We start from the raw sequence: 19,074 nt of genomic DNA, 5'->3' as shown, positions 1-19,074 counted from the left end.
ATACAGCACCACCAATTATCTGCGCAGTGCACCTCAGTTTAAAGTGTTTAAACGTGAAGTTTGAGCCCTGCTGTGGAGAACGCTGGCCTCTCTACAGGGGCTTCTCAAATACAGGCCTGCAATGTCATTTCTTGTTGAATCCCCCGCCTTGCATTACTAAGCAACTCAAATGAGCACTCCTTGAATAATCACAGAACATTTTAAATAATTTAAGGCTGCAAATGAGGGTATAAAAATGAAAAAGTACCCCATATTTCTCATGTGTAAATACTTGATCAATACCAGGTTTAAATCAAGGGCAAGGCCGACCTGTGGAATGGAGTAGACTTGGGGCGCAGACGCAGATAAATCACTGGCGACTGACTTGTGAGTAGAACAGCTCCGCAACTGTTGCTTGCTTGAGAATTCTGTGCTGTCAGCTTAAACTGCTAGCAGTCAATATCTATGCATGGCTCAAATCAAACCGATACGCTGTCTGCCTCAGGAGCGTTATTCAAGCTGCTCCATACAGTGCCGTCGTTTTCAATTTAGGACAGAATCAAGTCCAATCTAAGAGAGAGAAGACTTTGAAGCGTTGCAGCGGAGTTGCCATTTCCTGGACTCATTCCTCTGTTATGAAAATGTCTTACATCGTTTTCATCACATAGTGTTTGTGGAGATAAAGGCCAGCGGGTCAACGGCAGCACTGAGACTTCAGAGTCGCAGGTCATAGTCCAAGTCTTGTCACCTTCGATCTACTCACAACTACATATGAATGCTTTTTGATGTAGTTGCTGGCAAAAAACTGTACTAAATCAACACAACAAGCTTCGGTCCAGACATGTCTGGTCGATGCCAAGAGGGTGACTCCAAAACACCCTCGAAAAACATTCACACAAATGGAACGATCTGAACTGGCTCTCAGAGCAAGTTAAACAAACTTTCCTTTTCATCCGCATGAATGGGAAAATGTCTGCAGTGCACTGAAGTGAAAAAGAAAAGTTGCACTTCGCCTATCAGCATCTGCCCTCTGAACAGTTCTCACCCCCAGTGAGTGACTTTAGAAAATGGAGAGCTGGAAAGTAGTGTGTCACGTTAGATGCGGCAAAAAGAGAGATATGATCCTTTCCATATGATCCTTTCTCCTTGATTCAACTTCTATTGATTGCTTCAGTCTAATTGTGATAATGATAATAAATGGCCACTCTGGTCTCGATTAGGCCTCCTCGGGGGATGTTCGATACAGTACGCACTGGAAATAAATAAATGAAAACGAGGCACCCTAATGTGTTCCTCACGCACAGAGACAGACTTCATCTCTACCCCCCTTCACAAGCCAGTAGCTCCGCTTTCAGCCTGGGCGATGGAAGACTGCTTGGCCTGCCAATTCTATTATCCAATCAGATCCACAGGGTTCAAGCAGAGAGGGTTAAAGCGGAGCTGGTAACAAGGATCTTTGGTTCAAGCCTTTTGACTGTGGCCTTGGCTATTTGAAGTACAGAGTGGGAAAGGTTTCAAAAAACAATGACTAGGAACATATGGCCGCCTCACATGACAGTGCTTATGGGCCTACATGAATAAGACAAGGATTGGGGATAGGAGTCTTGAGATAAATCTTTGGTGCTTTGTGTTTTGCTAAGAATAAACTATAAGGGACTAAGAAGGACTAATTATTATGCTAAGATGTGATCATGGGGTTAGCCTTTTTGTTTGATGTATAGCACTTAATGGAGTTTGCCCATGCGTCCAGTGTAGAGCTCATTCTTATGAGAGAGAGAGAAAGAGAGAGAGAGAGAGCAACAATGCTTCACTGATTACATATATGCCAATGCAATTATGCATGTTCGCTGTGCAAGCCATTCATACATATTTATAGCCTGCAAGCTACATGGATCTGTTTCCATTCAATAGATGAGAATAGCTGGATCACTGGGACAGTCATTTCGTCTATGCATTGAGATAAATCATTCTACGAAACAAATTATATTCTAGACATAATTACAATCACCAATCTATCCTGCCATGCGTGCTGGCATAGAATCAAAGACTCTGCAGCGCACCTCTGACTTGAATGCTGAAGGATTCTGTTGACCCTGTTTAAGAGTTTTACACAAATAAGTCATCCATGCAGGTGGATATCACGGAGGTCAGTTCTGACGTACAGAGCTGGCCTGCCAACTTTAATGGCGAGTGCCAAGTACGCTTGGTGGGCTGAGAAATCTAATTCTAATAGCCAAGGGCACTTTCAAGAAGATGGCTGTCCAGTCAGCAATGTCATTCAACCCGAAGATTTAAGTTATACATGTTTGGCAGACACTGCAAAAAAGCAACCGAAAGCTTGATGAAAAAATACCAGGATATAAGATGGATTGGGTACATGTGTCAAAAATATACTAGGCTACCTTACATATTTATCTTACCCATAATGATATTTTGAGTGATAGCCTTAGGCTTACACGGGTCTGCAGGACAATGTGGACAATTGTGGATGAGTGATCTTATAGAAGACAGACAAAAACACACCTATCTTCTTTACCGACATCTTCCAAGGTGCTTCCAAATGCAGCCCTGAAACCGCTCGCACTTTGTGCCCCTCGGTCCTGACACCGTTCAATCTGCACGTGCCATTTCAACCCATTTTTACATCTTCGCGAAATGTCTATACTTTAATTATTTTACTAAATCAATCAAAACAGTCGAAATATCCATATCAAAGCATGTTACCACTACGACTTGACTTGAAAAACCTAATTTTACTATCATCAGAAAGAGAAACAAACACCAATATCCTCATTCTACAAAATCCATTCATTACGTCCCGGTTCGAAATGACCAATAAACATGCTGATGCATATATTTCTGATATTTCTGAATTATGAGGGTATTGTGAATTACGCGCGTAATAAATGGAACTAGACGATATCTAAATATCTAATCTTTACAACGTAATTTATTCGCTGCTCAAAGCGCACCAGACAGACTACTATGACAAGAACTTTGTGTTTATGGATGTATTTCTTGTCAAAACTCTGCCTACTATAGATAAACATTCCATTCTGCTTTCAGAGGTTTTGTCCGAGTTCAGGCAAGAGGTATAAAAGCGCAGAGTACAAACTCACTGAGAGTGGAGATTTTCTGGCTGTGGCGCGTTGAGCCGCTCGCCTCCGTTACCATTGGGACCCGCACTACAGTCTCCTCACATTCCGCTCGCTGGAGCTGCTTAAAAAGTTTAGTGACGTCAAGGCAGGCATTTAAAACGTCGCTTTTCTACTGGAATCCGCAGCCGATAGTCCCGTTAAAGGGACAGACTGATCATCCGTCCTGAGGGGAAGTAAACAGCGAGGCAAGATAGGACGCTGGCTTCATTCCCCAAGCCGTTAAAATGCGTTTTTAGCCACCCAGCGGTCAACGTGATGTAGCGTCTGGTATTGTCCCGACTCAAACACAATCTCATTCAATTCAGTTTAACATAGAAGAGTGGCTAATCACACTATGTGTCAATGTCAGTGTCAGTTAATTTGTAAAACACATTACGCACATGACAACAACAGATTACCAAAGTGCTGTACAATCAACAAAAACAGGGCGGAAAACAAATATGAAACAATGACAAAATTGTTATTATAATATAGTTAGTTATAGTAGTTATAAAATTATTTTACCTTAGACTTGTTGTGTATTTCAAATGCTTCTCCCTTTGTAATCTATTAATAGCATTTTTATATCTGCTAGAGCTGTTTACTGTCACCACTTATTTTTTCTCTTGAGTAGTCATATCCCTCGCAGAAAAGGACAGGAGCAGAACCAAGGAGTGTCTGATCCATCCAACTATCACCCGCATCCCTGAATGAACCATGAGGGCCACAGGGGGATGAGCTGATCAGAGGTGTCACAGAGCCAGCCGATCATTCTCTGCCAAATGGAACAAGGGAGGCGAAGATCAGACAAATAAAGAACTCTTGACAGACAGGCAGAGACAGGACCAAAGCCTGCAAGTCTGTCAAGCTTCTTCCCCACTGTATCTGTTATTAAATTTACCCACCGGCCACAGAGCCCCCCCCCTCTCCCTCTATTTTCTTCCCTCTCTCCCTCCTTCTCATCTCTGCCCTGGCAGTTTCCTTCCACCCTCCTCTACTGTACTGTGTCATGACTTCTCATTGCCACCATTCTAGCGTCTAGAGTGAGTGCATGCATGTGTATTCAGGCGTCACTTGGCCAAGGAGTAGGTCTGGTGTTTCACCAGTTTTGTTCTACCCTCTTCTGTGCTACTGTACTGTATCAAGACTTCTCATTGCCACCATTCTGGAGTGTGTGCATGCATGTGTATTCAGGTGTCACTTGGCCAACATTTAGTAGGACTGGTCTTCATACATATAGTCAAGAGCAGTGCTGACGTTCACACACTAGCATAATCACTGGGATCATGGACTGCCTGAGCAAGTGTGTGTGTGTGTGTGTGTGTGTGTGTGTGTGTGAACCTCACTTCAGACCACAGGCCAGAGTATAACTTTGGATTTGATTGCATGGACTCAGATGCTTTATAGAGTCTATTAAACCTGCATATCATCTCTCCTCAAGAGCCACTAGTTGAGCAACCCACCGGCGGCTCCTGAGATTCGACCAGCAGTTGCAGCATCTGTCTCGTGTCGGTGCCGGGTGCACTAGAGAATTTCTCCCACTAATCACTAACGGGCACCGTAATCACAAATTGATCCGATCACCTGGCTTTGTTTTTTTGCCGAGCGCCCGGGCGCATCTGTGTCCGCTTATTAAGAGGGAATGGAGAGAACTCATTTCGAAACCATTACCTGTAATCAGTGCCACGTGTCATCCATGCAGAGTGTCTGCACCAGGTTGGGGTTCTCTCCTGGAGGATGTGTCGAATCGATTTAGCAACCACCCCCCCAACACCCTGCCTCGAGGGAGGGATAATTTGTCTCCTGTGACACCAGCCACACAAGTGTGGCTCTCTGCAGTGTGGTGGTGACGAGGATGACTGTGTCCCCCTCTCATTCATTATCTGTGGGCTGGCTGAGCTGGTCTCCTGGCTTTGTTCTTTTATTTAGATGCTGAGCTATAGGGATGAAACACAGCACAGGAGCTGCAGTCTCAGCGAGTAGCTGAGTGTGGACTCTATTTGGGGCCTGATCAGAAAGGACTGGAGCTATTTCAGGAACAGTCGGTGTCGGAGTGGCTGCTGTTATTGTGTTGGGAAGTTTACCTGAGGTATAGGTACGTAAACAACAGCTGAAGTGGCTCTGGAAAAGGAAGTCAATTTTGGTAAACAGAGACCTCCTTTGTGTTCAGAACAACCACTCATACTCTACGCAGTGCACTGTGGTTATTCACTATATGGTGCACCCCATATATGTTGAATGAGTAGATGTTCCCGAACACAGAGACCCAGAGAGCATTATCTCACTACTCTGGCCATAGTAGATGATGGGTGAGTGGGTGGGGTAAGGGCTTTTGAGGCTGATGGAATGGGAAGGGGTAATAGTGCCCTCACTTCATTTCAGTTAATAGCCTATGTCACTCATACCCAGACCAGCAGTGGACTGAGGAGGAATCTCTTCCAGGGGAGCACACCTTCCTCGTCCATTAGTGCCTTTCTGGGGCTGGTGTGGACGTTGCCGAGATAACAGTGGACTCTGGGGTACCTCCGGCCATGTTGATGATGCAATCACCAGCGGGCAGCAAGGCCAGAAAATAATGGACTCAGTCTGGGTGCCAGAGTCTAAAGCAGCTGTTCTGTACAGAGAGAGAGAGAAAGAAAGAGAAGGAGAGAGAGAGAGGTAGAGAGAGGAAATGGCTTCTGCAATGTGTTTCAGTCATTTATTTTTTCAGGAAGGTCTTTTGAACAGAATCAACTGCTACTATAGGGAAATCATGCAGCGCTGTTCGCATGTGCAATTGGAATCAAATGTCACCAAATGTCACAATCGTTGCATTGCAAATGGGCTGATAACTGGTCAGACATTATTATTATGAGACTATCGATTGGAATTAGATTATAAATGTGTTTAATTTGTGACAAATTAAAATATAAGCATTAAATAACACAGAAGCTAGAACAATAAAAATCTTTACATTTAAAATGTACTTGTGCACATATTCTGGTTGTGCAAAGTCTTATCAGGGCATTCCAGTAGGTTATTTCATTTTTATGAGAAATAGTGGTGTACAAAGTGTTTCATAAATCTTCCTGCTTTGCTTAATTTTATTCCAACTCTGCAGGTTTCTGTTTCTTTTGTGCATGTTAAACAAAGTTTTTAATTAAGATAATTCAGAATATATCTAATATTTCCAGACAGGAAATGCTTATCAACTTTATGAACAATCATAATTCAAAGTGATAGAAAAAAATGGGCCTTTCTCCAGATACAGTTTTCATATATATGATTATTTATTCAGTTTGCTCAGCGCTTTCAGAAGAAAATGAAATTATGATCATAAATCCTTTATTCTATTTATGAAAGTGCACTAGTTATTTCCTCTTAATTAAGCATTAAAACCATATTAATGTGGTCTTATTTATCGATGTACTAGATGTGATTGAACTATCGATTAGCAGATATTATCATCAAACACTGAAGCACAAAGCAGATGTTATCATATTAAGTTATCCATATTTAATATGACAAACACAGGAGATCCAGCATATTTATAAAGCATTTACTGCAATTCCCACCTATTAGCCAAAGTCTATACATTGATTTTGCAAAAAGTATCCTGCTATGAGATTAATACACTTAGAAGGATATTCATGGGAACACTTTCTTTTCTTTATTTTTTATTCTTTCTGATTGAAACACAATCTGACATGGTTTTGTTTTATTCAATTTGCATACAACACTGTCTCATGCGGTCTATATCAGGTGCAAGTAACACACAGGAAATATAGCATTTCAGGTATATAATAAGCAATTGAGGGCTTACATACTCAGCGTTTAACCAAGACTTTGAAAATGATGTAATAATGTTTTTTGATGAACTTGTGTGGTAGGTAGAGCCTTAATGGAGTTGTACCTGTGAACTGTCACTGGTAGGAGGAGCTGGTCTCTAAATGGCTGACTGGTCATTGCATTCACCCATATATGATTGAATTGGCCTTGAGTGCCACAGGACTGGGCACTGGCTTGAGCATCACATGGGAAGAAACTCGTGTAATCATCAGAATCACCTCAGGTGAAGTGAGGGGAGGGGACCTTAGCCTCGGCTGAAGGCAGGGTATTAGACTGATGTAATGGCACGAAAGTTGGCAATCTTATGTTTGTGATGAAAGGGTTGGAGAGCTTACCTGATGGATGGACCATCTCCTGTAGCCTACAGTAAATTACACAAACTGCTCTGAGTCTGCTTCACCACCATTGCCTGCCGACCAGGGACGTTTTTTTTTGTTTAAAACCAATCAAATTCTCTGTGTATGTCTGTCTGTTTCCATGACTGAATGCCATCCCTCCAGAATAGTAATTTTGCTAGGGGTTGAAACGGTGCTGCGCAGAGTATGAACTTGTTCTCAGTGTTGTGTGTAATGCTTGTACACTTACAGTTGTGTAGGGAGGATGCTGTGTTTTCTGTTTGCTGTGTTATTCTCTATTATTGATTGACGTGCAGCACATTGCACTTCAGGTTATCTTCCTGTTTACTGCCTCTGAGAGTTCCTATGTTATTATATAAAGGAGGCAGGAACAAAGTAGTAATTACAGGGGTTTGCCCTATTCACCCACGAGTTCAGGGCTGTACCATACAGAGAGAATCCTACGGAGGCGAATGGTAAATGGACTGCATTTATATGCCGTTTTCCTACTCCTACGAGCACTCAAAGGGGCTTTACAGATTTATGGCTCACATTCACCACATTCACACGCCATGCGGCGAAGGCTGCCATGTGAGGGCACCAACCTACACATCGCATCTGGACCTGTGTGAGGCTCAGTGTCTCACTCAAGGACATATCCACAGGTCCAGGGGAGAGCGAGCTCAAACTAGCAACCTTCCTGTTGTTGCATGACTTCTCTACCTGTCACTTCCACCACTGTTATAGTACATGTGATATGGAGATACCACATGTCGTTTTCCTTTTTTACAGTGTGTGCAGCCTGTATGTTAACAAAGCTATCGTCTGGCTTAGAGTATATGCTGACAGGGCAGGCATTAAAAAGGCTCTCCCTTAATGATGAGATTGGCTCCCTCCTGTTTGCTTTGTTTTATGATCATGATGGCCGACACGATGGTCGCCCCATCTCAGGTCGCCCTATTTGAAGAGATCAACCCGCTAATGTACAGCAGGGGCTGGTTATCAGAATCTGCAAATGACAGCACTTCTAGTTCCCGTGTAGCTGTCGGTAATTTACACTCATATCGATCTCATCCTCCCCCCATCACAGATAGCAATGAAAAAAAAAGTCTCAAGCTAATTAAAATTTTACATTTCCAACACGTATGGAATCAGCCCTCAGCTCATTGACTTTTGAAATGTGTGTGGGTTGATGTGTATGGTCATCCATTCCGCTCCGTTAAACATCGACATTCATGCACAGAGCCGTTAGCCGTTGCTGTCCAGGGAACCTAATGATGGTCATCCATTGCGCGTGGTTCACTGTGGATGAATGTCAGCCTGCTAAACATCGTCATACATTTTCATGATCATTCATGCTTGCTGATGTCGCATGATATATGCAAAAAAAATGACTATCACACTGTAAAAAAGGGAAAGTCAGGGCTGTCCACATTATCAAATCATGTTATGTTACAATTGCATAAAGCAGTCTAGTTTTGAATGACACACAACCTCATGGGAACCTGATTGAATGGCAAATGACTGGACAACAAAATGGCGTGCTGAGATCGAAGGTTAATCTTCACTGAGACTTGGTTAAATCATTCGGACTCTGCTGTACAACTGGAGCAGCTGCTCGAGCAGACAGGGCCATTGTGGTTCACATCCGTGGATGAATGTATGCAAACACTGCTCACCACTGGCAGAGTTTATGATCATAAAGTGCCGACCTTTTTTACCTGCCAAGGAAAACACATTCTTACATCCCGCCTACCAACAACAACAGCCGGCTCTTAGTGAACTGTACCAGGCTGTCAGTCATAGACGGTTTCACCATTTTGATTTTAACCATGATCTAAAACCGTACTTCCAAAGCTACACCAGCATGTTGATTTTTCAGTATGGACCTGTCTCCCACACACACAAAAATACAAAAATTGGACTTTCAGACCATTCACTGTTATGCTAATGCCCGCATACAGACAAAGGGTAAAAAAGCGAACAAATTAAAAGATATTCAAGACTGCTTTGACACAACAGACTGGGAAATGTTTAAGCAGGCAGCCTACAACAACCGGACAGACATGTACAGACACTGTAACCTCTTACATCACCATGATATGATGCAAAAAAAATGCTAACTATCAGGGGACACTGAGGGCCAGAGACAAAGTACAGAGCTGGGGAAAATGGGAGCCAACCTGTCCCGTGGCATCAAGGGAAGCAAAAAAGGAATACACTCACAAGATAACCACCCACTTCAAAGACAGCAGGTCCAGGGCATTCAGGCCCTTGAGAGCAACATCCCTCTGCTCAACAACCTGAAATGAAGCACAAAACAGCATGTTACATGAGCAGCCCCTGTGTTGAAGAGGACACTTGCTGCTATCAACACGTGGGCAACAGGTCCAGACAACATGGCGCTGAAGGACTGCGCGAGGAAAGGATGTCTTCACAGACATCTTTAAGTCCCTAGTCCCATCATGTTTCAAATGACCATCACAAGAAAACTGCCATCCTGTTCAATGAAGCCCTGTGGCACTGACACCCATCATGTTCAAAGCCATTCTCCCCCCACCTGGACCCCTTCCAGTTTGCAAGCGGTCTACAGAGGATGCAATCTGCTCTGCCCTCCACCCAGCCCTCACCCACCTGGAAAAAAAGGGAGACTCATATGTGAGATTGCTGTTTATAGACTTAGTTCTGCATTCAACACCATAATACCACAACAATCATCTGCAAACTTGACAAACTGGGACTCAGTACCTACCTCTGCAACTGGCTACTGGATACACTGCCAAAAAAGGAAAAGAGGGTTTGTTCATTTTTTTAAACCACAAAACTGATGGAATCACACAAACTCATACCATCGACGGTGCTGTGGTGGAGAGAGCGAGCAGCACCAAATTCCTTTATGAAGACCTCTCCTGGACCACCAACACTGTTAAACTAACAGCCATCATTTTGCCACAGCAATGAATTTATCCAACAGAATCATGTAAGATGAATGTTTAGTAAGTACTGAACCCATGATCACATTGTGCCATATGACATTTTCTTCCTTGAACACTTGCACCTTGTACACTACAACTTGGTGTTGTTTCCTGAAAACCCCATACCTACACTTTTCTTTATTACTTAGGTCAAACCCTATGCACAATTTGGACAAAATTTTGCTGCTCTTATTTTTTCATTATTATATGTGCCCCCTCCTCTCCTCTCCTCTTTGTATGTCTGGAACCCTCTTTGACTCTTCTCGTTTTTTTCTGCCCATGCCATAACATATTTTGCCACCTCCTTTGCATCTCCACCTCTCCCTCTCCTATCATCCCACCGCGTCTTCTTTCCATAAGCCTCCTCATTCTGCCACCACTTCATTGTGTTCCCATAAACCTTTGCAAGAACACTGAGAAAATCATGCAGCTATCAGTGTTGCCTAAAGTTTTCTCATGGGTTTTCTTAATGAAAGTTATGCTATGACCAGTAGAATCTTGGAGCCGGGTTGTATGTTATGTTATGCTTTGAGATGAACCATGGTTTATTTCCACCATGAGTGCGTTAGGTATTGAGCTTGCACAAGATATCCGTGGTTCCACCCAATCTACAATGATCATTGATGCAGCAATGTAAACTGCAACATCTGAATGCCTGTTTTCAGTCAGTATATTACAACTTGTATTACACAGTCATGTTGAAAAATCATGTGTATTTTATTCAAATGTAATTGACATAAATTCATTGGAAATAGTATTCAAGGTAGTAGTCAAATTGAGTAATTATGGTATGAATCAGTTTTGTAAACCAAAAGAATGATGCTACATTAATTTAAGACATTTCATTTGTGTGCAACCGATGTACACATTAAAATTAAGTAAATCCAATGGGTTATTACCTTCAGTGAGAGAAGCCCTTCCCCTCATTACAGTATGATCCATATTGATCTAAATTTCCCTGCTGGTGATAAAAGTGTGTTATTTCTCATGGGTAGCACTACAGGTCCAAAACAAACCAGATAGGAGACTTGTGAGGGTACAGCAGGATTCTGTGTTACATCATTTATGGGGGAAAACAACATATACCTGTCTATCTAAAAAATTACAAACTATACCAAATCTGACAGTTACTTTAAACCAGGGGTCTCAAACCTTTTTTCCTGTTGCTTTTGTCCGAGAGCTACAATTTTATATTAGTAGTAATATGTATTCACATAACAGATCTACACTCATTAGCTGAATACACTTCTTATGCATTTTAAGGCTCTTTTCAACACCTTTACCTTCTCTATTTGTAGACTGAATTTGATTTGATAGAAATTTTAACAGGTATACCAAGTGTCTGTGTTATCAGATTTATGAAAATGTTCATTGAACCTTTTGGAGCGCTACCTGTTGGAGACCACTTCTTTAGAAACACAGTAATGTGCTGAGACACTGGGAATGAATGATGAGGGCCTTTTTTGCCATGCTGCCATACAATAAAGAGATACCACACTCTCAGATACACGTTTGTTGTGCTTTGTGAAAACAGCCGCCCCTTAGCTTCGACACACTGTAATTGATTTGTTCTGAGCCCTGCAACTTAACAGCGGGATGGCGACCAATTGCATCACATTGCAATGGTAATGACAGCATTGAAACACCAGGGACAATTATGATTGCCTCGTTAGGCTGGTGTGGGCCTCCCTACTGGGAGGTGCACATGTGCGGGAGGTACGCAGGCCTCTGCTCAGGGAAGTGATGCAAAAGAAATCTCATACCCGTGGTTGCCAGATTGTGTTGTGGTGGCATGTGTTTTGGGCGGCATGTATAGTACAGCAGGGATCATGATGTTTATGCCATTGGTGTGTGTGAGTGTGTGTATGTGTGTGTTTGTGTGTGTGACCGCGTGTGTGCCACTGTTGTGTGTGAATGTGTCAGCAGGGATCATGATGTTTATGCCACTGGTGTGGGTGTGTGTGTGTGTGTGTGTGTGTGTGTGTGTGTGTGTGTGAGAGACTGCCATGCCACTGCTGTGTGTGAATGTGTCAGCAGGGATCATGATGTTTATGCCACTGGTGTGTGTGTGTGAGACTGTGTGTGTGTGTGTGTGTGTAAGACTGTGTGTACAGTATGTGTGTGTGTGTGTGAGTGTGTATGCATTGGTGCATTGTGTATGCATCGGTGCACTGGTGTGTGTGTTTGCATGAGCATGTATGTGTGCCCAAGTCTGTGTGTGTGTGTGTGTGTGTGTGTGTGTGCATGTGGATGCATCTTGCTGGGCTCATGAACAGCATGAAAGGATGAAGAGACTCATCTCATTGTTCCTGTAGGATCCTTTTTTTTTTGATCCCAGGAAAGCTTTCATGCCGTGACGAAGCCCCATTCAGAGCTGCTTTTGATCACCAGCCCTGCTTAAGGGCCTCACCTGACACCTGGCTGAAGGGGGCTAACCTTCAGCATGACCCCAGGTCACTCACAGGCCACATGGGGAAGTGCGAAACCTTTAAAAGGCCAGTGTTGACGCTAGCATTCACATTGTCGCATTGTTGGAGAGGATACTTTTGAAGTCGAATTCTGTCACACAAGGCAGCGAGGTGTTCGTATATGCACATTCTGACTCTCTCATGGACAGGATGCTTTTTGAAGCCACGCGGCGTGGACTTTTCACGCTGAAAATTGCTCTCCTGAGCGTCAGCGTCAGATGTCCATCAAGGGGGACGAAAAAAAGACACATAGGCCGACTGTACCCCTGAACTGTCAGTCCATCACCAAGACCGTTAAGAGCCAGATGCATGGGATGCTGGTCTCCTATCATAGACAGACAACTCATTTTTGAAACAGGAGTCTAACTTTTGTACCAATTGACTGACTTGTTGGGTGTGATGGATTGTCAGTCCCAGCTGGAGCATCTCATAGTTTTTCTGTGTGTGTGTGTGTGTGTGTGTGTTTGTGTGTGTGTGTGTGTGTGTGTGTGTGTGTAGGAAGGATACGAGTTCTCAGCAGCGGAAGAAGAGAGAACTTCATGGAGTGTGCCTGTTACACAGCAGCGAGCTGATCAGTCAACCCGTCATCTCAGGAGGAGCTTTTATCCAAACACACCAATACACCACAGAATGAGTGATGTGATTTATTTTTAGTCTGCAGTGTCAGGCTGCAGTGCATCTCTCTCTTTATCTCTCTCTCTCTCTCCCTTCCTGTTTCAGAATATACGTGTGTGTGTGTATGTGTGTGAGTGTGTGTGTATTTGTGTGTGTGCCTAACTATGAGTGTGTGTGTATGTGTATGTGTCTGGTGAAGAAGTAAAATCCGTCCGTGTCATCAGAAAACCCATCCTTGAAGCGTTATTGGAGTCATGGATTAAAAATATATTACGGCATTATAGTAAATCAACAAAATGCCGAGTCATCCCTTTCTAAATCACATTTATGTTCTGTCTATGCTATGAGGGCAAACTGCACTCTCACCAAATAAGTTCCTGTGCTCTGATACAGTGGATGTTTTTTTTTTTTTTTTTTTAAGAAAAGCGGAAAATATGAAATTTAAATGTAGGAGCACTACAAAGACAGAGGGAGAGAGAGAGAGAGAGAGAGAGAGAGTTGTTTACTTGTGTGCTAAGAACCCGATAAACAGAGGTCGGCAAACAAGACAGTTACACAACCCAAAGTAGTTCATGGTTGCAGCAAACTAGCATTAACTGCCAGTGACGGCAAGATGGTAGTATAAACATGAAGTCGGCTTATAGGCAGAATATGCTCTAAGATAAAAGAGGGCTCAAGTGCTGAAGTGGCAACAGCACTTTTTAAGGGGATTTACGGGACTCAAACAACATCAGTTCATGACAGCGGTGTTCCCATTTTCACTCCCTTACCCCTCTCTATCCCTTCCTTTCCTCCTCCCAAACTCACTTCCTACCCTCCTTCCCCTCCACTCTCTCCTCCTTCCATACCGCCCCCTGTCCCCACTCACTATACTCATCTCCTCTCCCCTTATACCCCCCTCCTCCTCCTCACTCTCGTCCCCCCCTCCTCGTCCTCTCTCATCCCCCTCTACTGCATGTTTTGCTATGCTTTTTCCTACCCTCTCTTTCCCCGCATACCTACCTTTTCCTCCTCTCCTCCTCCTCTCCCCTCTTCTCTCTCCCCATGCCATACTCACCTCCTTTGCATCTCCACCTCTCCCTCTCCTCTCATCCCACGCCCTCTTTCCATAAACCTCCTGACTTGCCAATTCAGTCTTCTCTCTCTCTCTCTCTCTATCTCTCTCTGCAGGTCATAAGAGATGAGTGTTTACTGGAGCAGAGAGAACAGTGATGGCAGTCTACCCCCCCAACACCCGACTCGATTTGTCAGGGTCTCGCAACAGGACAATAAACCATATGATTGCACCGGCTCAGTCCAGCAAGCTGCTCAGTAAAAAGGCAAAGGCGCACCACATCAATCTCTCATTTTGTACAGCGAGGGGAGACCTGTGGCCACTGAGGCCATCACTGATGACTCTAAACGCTGTGCGTGAGTGTTAAGGCTGACACAATCAGACAACCTTGACTGATAACGGCACTCCCAGGGCTCACATTGATTGACGTGTCTCAGTCCGAGGTCCCGACTGGTGACATCTTCTGTCCCAGAAGTACTTCTTGCAAAGGACATGTTCCCAAAGCAGCTGGACAGATTTGTTTTAACGACAATGACAATAGTCTACTTTTAGGGCTGCACATCGTCAATATCATTTCATTGCTTGTGGCACCTTTGCCAAATTGCAATATGTGTGCTGCACAGTTAGTTTGCACAGTAGATTAAATCCTCTCAATGATATATAAATAGAAGAACATTGCCAGAATAATAGCTCTTAGACTTTGGAAGGCGCTTTGATTTTCAATTTGTGTTGTCGTTCCATGCCACAGTGGGGCCTCTCTGACAACCTGGTTTGTTCTCGCTTGATGAGTTTATGGAGGGGTGCGTTGAGTCAGAACTGCGGAGGCTCGAAACAGACAGTGAGAACCTGTGGGTGGGCACAGGTGGAACCAAACAAAAAGAGAGGTTTACTTCTCCCTCAGTGGGGCTAACATGCATAAACAAACCTGGGTAACACTTTATAATAACTACACACAATTCATCATTTATTAAGCCTTTGTTACTTATTAGTTTATGGTTTGTTCATCATTAGGAATTAGTAATCAGTAAAGCATTTGTTCACACAGTTATAAATAGTTTGTTCATAGTAAATAAGCCTATATCTAAAATATGTTTATACATTATTGTTGATACTTAATAAATTATGCAATAATATGATTTTGATTAAGTAATTTATTTACTATGAACAAACCATTATAACTGTGTGTACAAATACTTTATTTATGAGAATTAACATAGGAACAATGGTTTACAAATGATGAACAAAGCATTTTGTAATAGTTTGCAAAAGTAGTCAACCCGATTAAGTATATATCATGTACTTACAAACATATTTTTTGGATAGGCTTATTTACTATGAACAAACCATTTATAAATGTGTGAACAAATGCTTTACTGATGATAAATTATGTATGAACAGGAAATTACTAATGATGAACAAACCATTAACTAATAAGTAACAAAGGCTTAATAAATGATGAATTGTGTGTAGTTATTATAAAGTGTTACCCAAACGTGCATTTACATCTCAACACCAGCAACAAGCATGTGGAGTTTATTTTAGAGCAGAAATTGAGGTGGAAAAGGCATTATGCACCACTCAAATTTTTACCACTGTATTTTCTGTTTGTGTTTAGATTCATTGTGTTCCAAATAAGTGTAGACTCTATCTTTGGGCTCTGGAGTGTGGTTATTTGTGGAGTTTGCAATATGATATGAAATGGAAAAATATGGTCTATATTTATAGGCTCACTTTGGCAAAACCATACACTAAATTTGGGACATATTACTGTTGTAAAACTGCATAAACATTTCTCTAGATAAAATGTATATTTGTGTACAGGGTTGTAGCCTCATGTTTTACTTTGGTCTCCGGGCATAGCAGTGTTCAGGAAGAGCACGTATGAACCTGTAGTTGAAAACAAATGGAAAGCAAGATATGCCCAGGAAGTTAAAATGATTTTCTGTTCGTAGATTTATATATTGAATATTTATGATATTGTTTTCAAAGATAGTGTCTCTGACCATAGTCAGTTCTCCCTGCACTAGCAACTTGCTGTGCCTCCTTCTGACATATGTTGCTGCAAGATGCCTCTCTCTGTGTAATAGGACTATGTCAGTATGGTATGATATACGATGGCCTTCTGAAATGGGTTTGTTGTGTTGTAATGTGTTACTGTGCGCTGATGTCTACTGGGTAGATTCACAGATTTCTATTCCACAGCCACCAGTCACAGGTAAGCGATCACATTCCCCATTCTCATTCGCTGCACATCGACAATGCTGGTGACAGACGGAGAAAGAGAGAGAAAGAAAGAGAGAGAGAGAGAGAGAGAGAGAGAGAGAGAGAGAGAGAGAGAGAGAGAGAGAGAGAGAAAGAGAGAGAGAGAGAGAGATGGGGGGAGAGAAATAAAGAGAGATGAAAAGTGAAAAGGTGGAAGAGAGAGCAGGAGAGAGAAAGAGAAGGATGAAAAGAGAGAAGCGTGCAAGGAGAGACAGGGAGAGAGATCGAAAGCAATAATGAGAGAGAAAGACAGATGGAGAGGGCTGAGAGAGAGCGAGGGAATGATGCCACAGAGCGTGAGAGAAAGAGAGAAAGTGCAAGCACTTTCTTTCGTTTTATGAGTGCCTCGGCAGTTGCACACACGCTCGCTCACTCACACGCTCACTCGGCCAACATCAGTCTCCCAGGGGAGCCCTGCGAGGCAGATTTACTCCTGATCCCACAATCATCTTTCACAAGCCTCGCTGAGCAGTTTTATGCCTCGCATGTCCGGCCGACGGCAAGCGCATCGCCCAGGAAGACACGCCGCCTTCAGATGTCTCCTTTCACGCAACTGGGCAGCGTGGAACAAGAGGGAGAACAAGAGAGAGAGAGAAAGAGAGAGAGAGAGGGAGGGAGGGAAGGAGAGAGAAATAGCTCGAAAGCAAAGCAATAGGGCAGTCAGACCAGGACAGCGTGAACAACAAAGAGAGAGAGGGAGAGACTGAGAGAAAAAGAGAGAGAAAGAAAGAGAAAAAAAAATACTGAAGAGGAAAGCAACAGGCCAGTCAGACCAGGACAGCGTGAAGAGAGAGAGAGAGAGAGAGAGAGAGAGAGAGAGAGAGAGAGAGAGAGACAGAGAGAGATAGAGAGAGACAGAGAGAGCTGTAGGGAAGACTGTAAAGCCTGATGAGTGAATTTCTTTCACAGCATGAAGGAAAATAAAAAATGGCGCTGCAGGGGAGCAATTATCTGTACCTTGAGAGACTGCTTGTATGGTACGGAGATGTCCACATGCTTACAGCATAGAACAGGCGCAAAGCAACACAGAAGCACAAAAGTACAAGCAACACACAAAAAAATGGAAACAACTGCAAAACATTCTCAAACCCAAAGAGGATAGACTTACTGCAAAAGATTACTGAAACTTACTGAATACATTGCATTGAATTTGCACATGCATACTGTAGATGAAAGAATGGCCTTAGTTTTCATGTTTTCATGTCTTCCGAGAGGGTTCCTGCCTTTTTCTCTGTTGCTTTGGGCAAAATGGAAATATACTAATGTCATCTCAAATCACTGAGCTTTTACTTTGTACAGTGTGGAACATAAAGGAATGGAGACTAATGGCCACTCTCTTAGCTACTACTGTCATCGCTCTGAAAAGAGATCTGGATGCACATTAGCTTTCCACCCGAAATTACATTAGTATTTTTCCCTTTTTAGTGGGTCTTAACATCCAAGGGCTCTAGCAACAACAAGTCTGTATATATGCTCTCATGAGTGTTTGATTTAGCATTTGAAGTTTTACATTTTGTATGATATTTATACCGTATCAATTCAAGAATGTATTTTAGTTGTTATTTGTTTGCACTGCAGTGAGAATGATTTCCCCCTTAGGTCAAGTGAAGTGAAAAAGTGAAGATTCTAAATTTGGATGTGGGGTAAGCATTGCCATAGCTGCACCTTCATTGGCTGTATGAGTCTGGCAGCTTTATTCAGTGTAATTTAACAGAGAAGAATTTCTGCACTATTTGATCTCCTGGATGCTTAATTTTAGGGCTCCAAACTCTAATTAGCGTTACTTTTAAAGGCAAACTTAAAAGACATTGACATTTTTTTTCTTTTCAGTTTTTGCCTCTGAAGAAAGGACCTGAATCAGTCTCCTGCAGAAGCTTTGACTTGATCACTTTCAACCCAAATTCCTACACTTTGCCAACGAGTGCTTTTGTTTTCTGTCCACAATTGCACATTTACATGCATTAGCTCCTTTGGAATAATTGCACATTAACTGAAACTTAAAAAAAGAGACCTTCAGAGACCATTAATACGCTTGTTGACAGGATTGAAAGGGGAAAGATATAACGATTTGGAGGCTCTTTTTGAGGCCAGGCTGCATTTACAAGCATAGATTTAATTAGGATGTGTTTATTGCTCTGCCTGCAGAGTTGAGGAGAGAGAACAAGACAGTACTGGCGTTCACCTACAAAACTTGTCCTTTACCGTAAATATGGTCGCAGATTAAGGAGCGGCACACTGCAGCACAAAAGTTCTGCGTGATAAACCATAGGGAGCGATGGCTGGAACTTTAATGAATCAAAGCTGACGCGTCTCTGCAAAGTTAACTTGCTCAAGTCACAAGCTGTTACAAACAGACGTGGGGATGGCATTTTGGGAGTAATAGGAGAGCTGAGGGGATGTATCGGGAAGACAGCTGCAGTC

The 19,074-nt window shown here is 42.8% G+C and overlaps 1 protein-coding gene across 10 annotated transcripts in view; it reads right to left on the bottom strand.

Moving 5' to 3' along the window:
* The window catches only part of gulp1b (GULP PTB domain containing engulfment adaptor 1b), a 58,169-nt gene extending 54,831 nt beyond the window's left edge, over nucleotides 1-3,338 (bottom strand). For all 10 annotated transcript variants that reach the window (XR_007192530.1, XM_048235401.1, XM_048235399.1 and 7 more), the window contains exon 1: nucleotides 3,099-3,338. Coding sequence is in view for 9 of the 10 variants with exons in the window: in XM_048235401.1 (XP_048091358.1) it covers nucleotides 3,099-3,153 (55 nt within the window). In the remaining variant the exon portion in view is untranslated. The remainder of the gene's footprint in view (nucleotides 1-3,098) is intronic.
* Nucleotides 3,339-19,074: the final 15,736 nt, after the last annotated feature.

Source organism: Alosa alosa, chromosome 23 (assembly GCF_017589495.1).
Source record: "Alosa alosa isolate M-15738 ecotype Scorff River chromosome 23, AALO_Geno_1.1, whole genome shotgun sequence".
In the NCBI taxonomy this organism is placed as follows: domain Eukaryota; kingdom Metazoa; phylum Chordata; class Actinopteri; order Clupeiformes; family Clupeidae; genus Alosa; species Alosa alosa.
The sequence above is the reverse complement of the archived record's forward strand: the minus strand, read 5'-3'. Positions and strand labels throughout refer to the sequence as shown.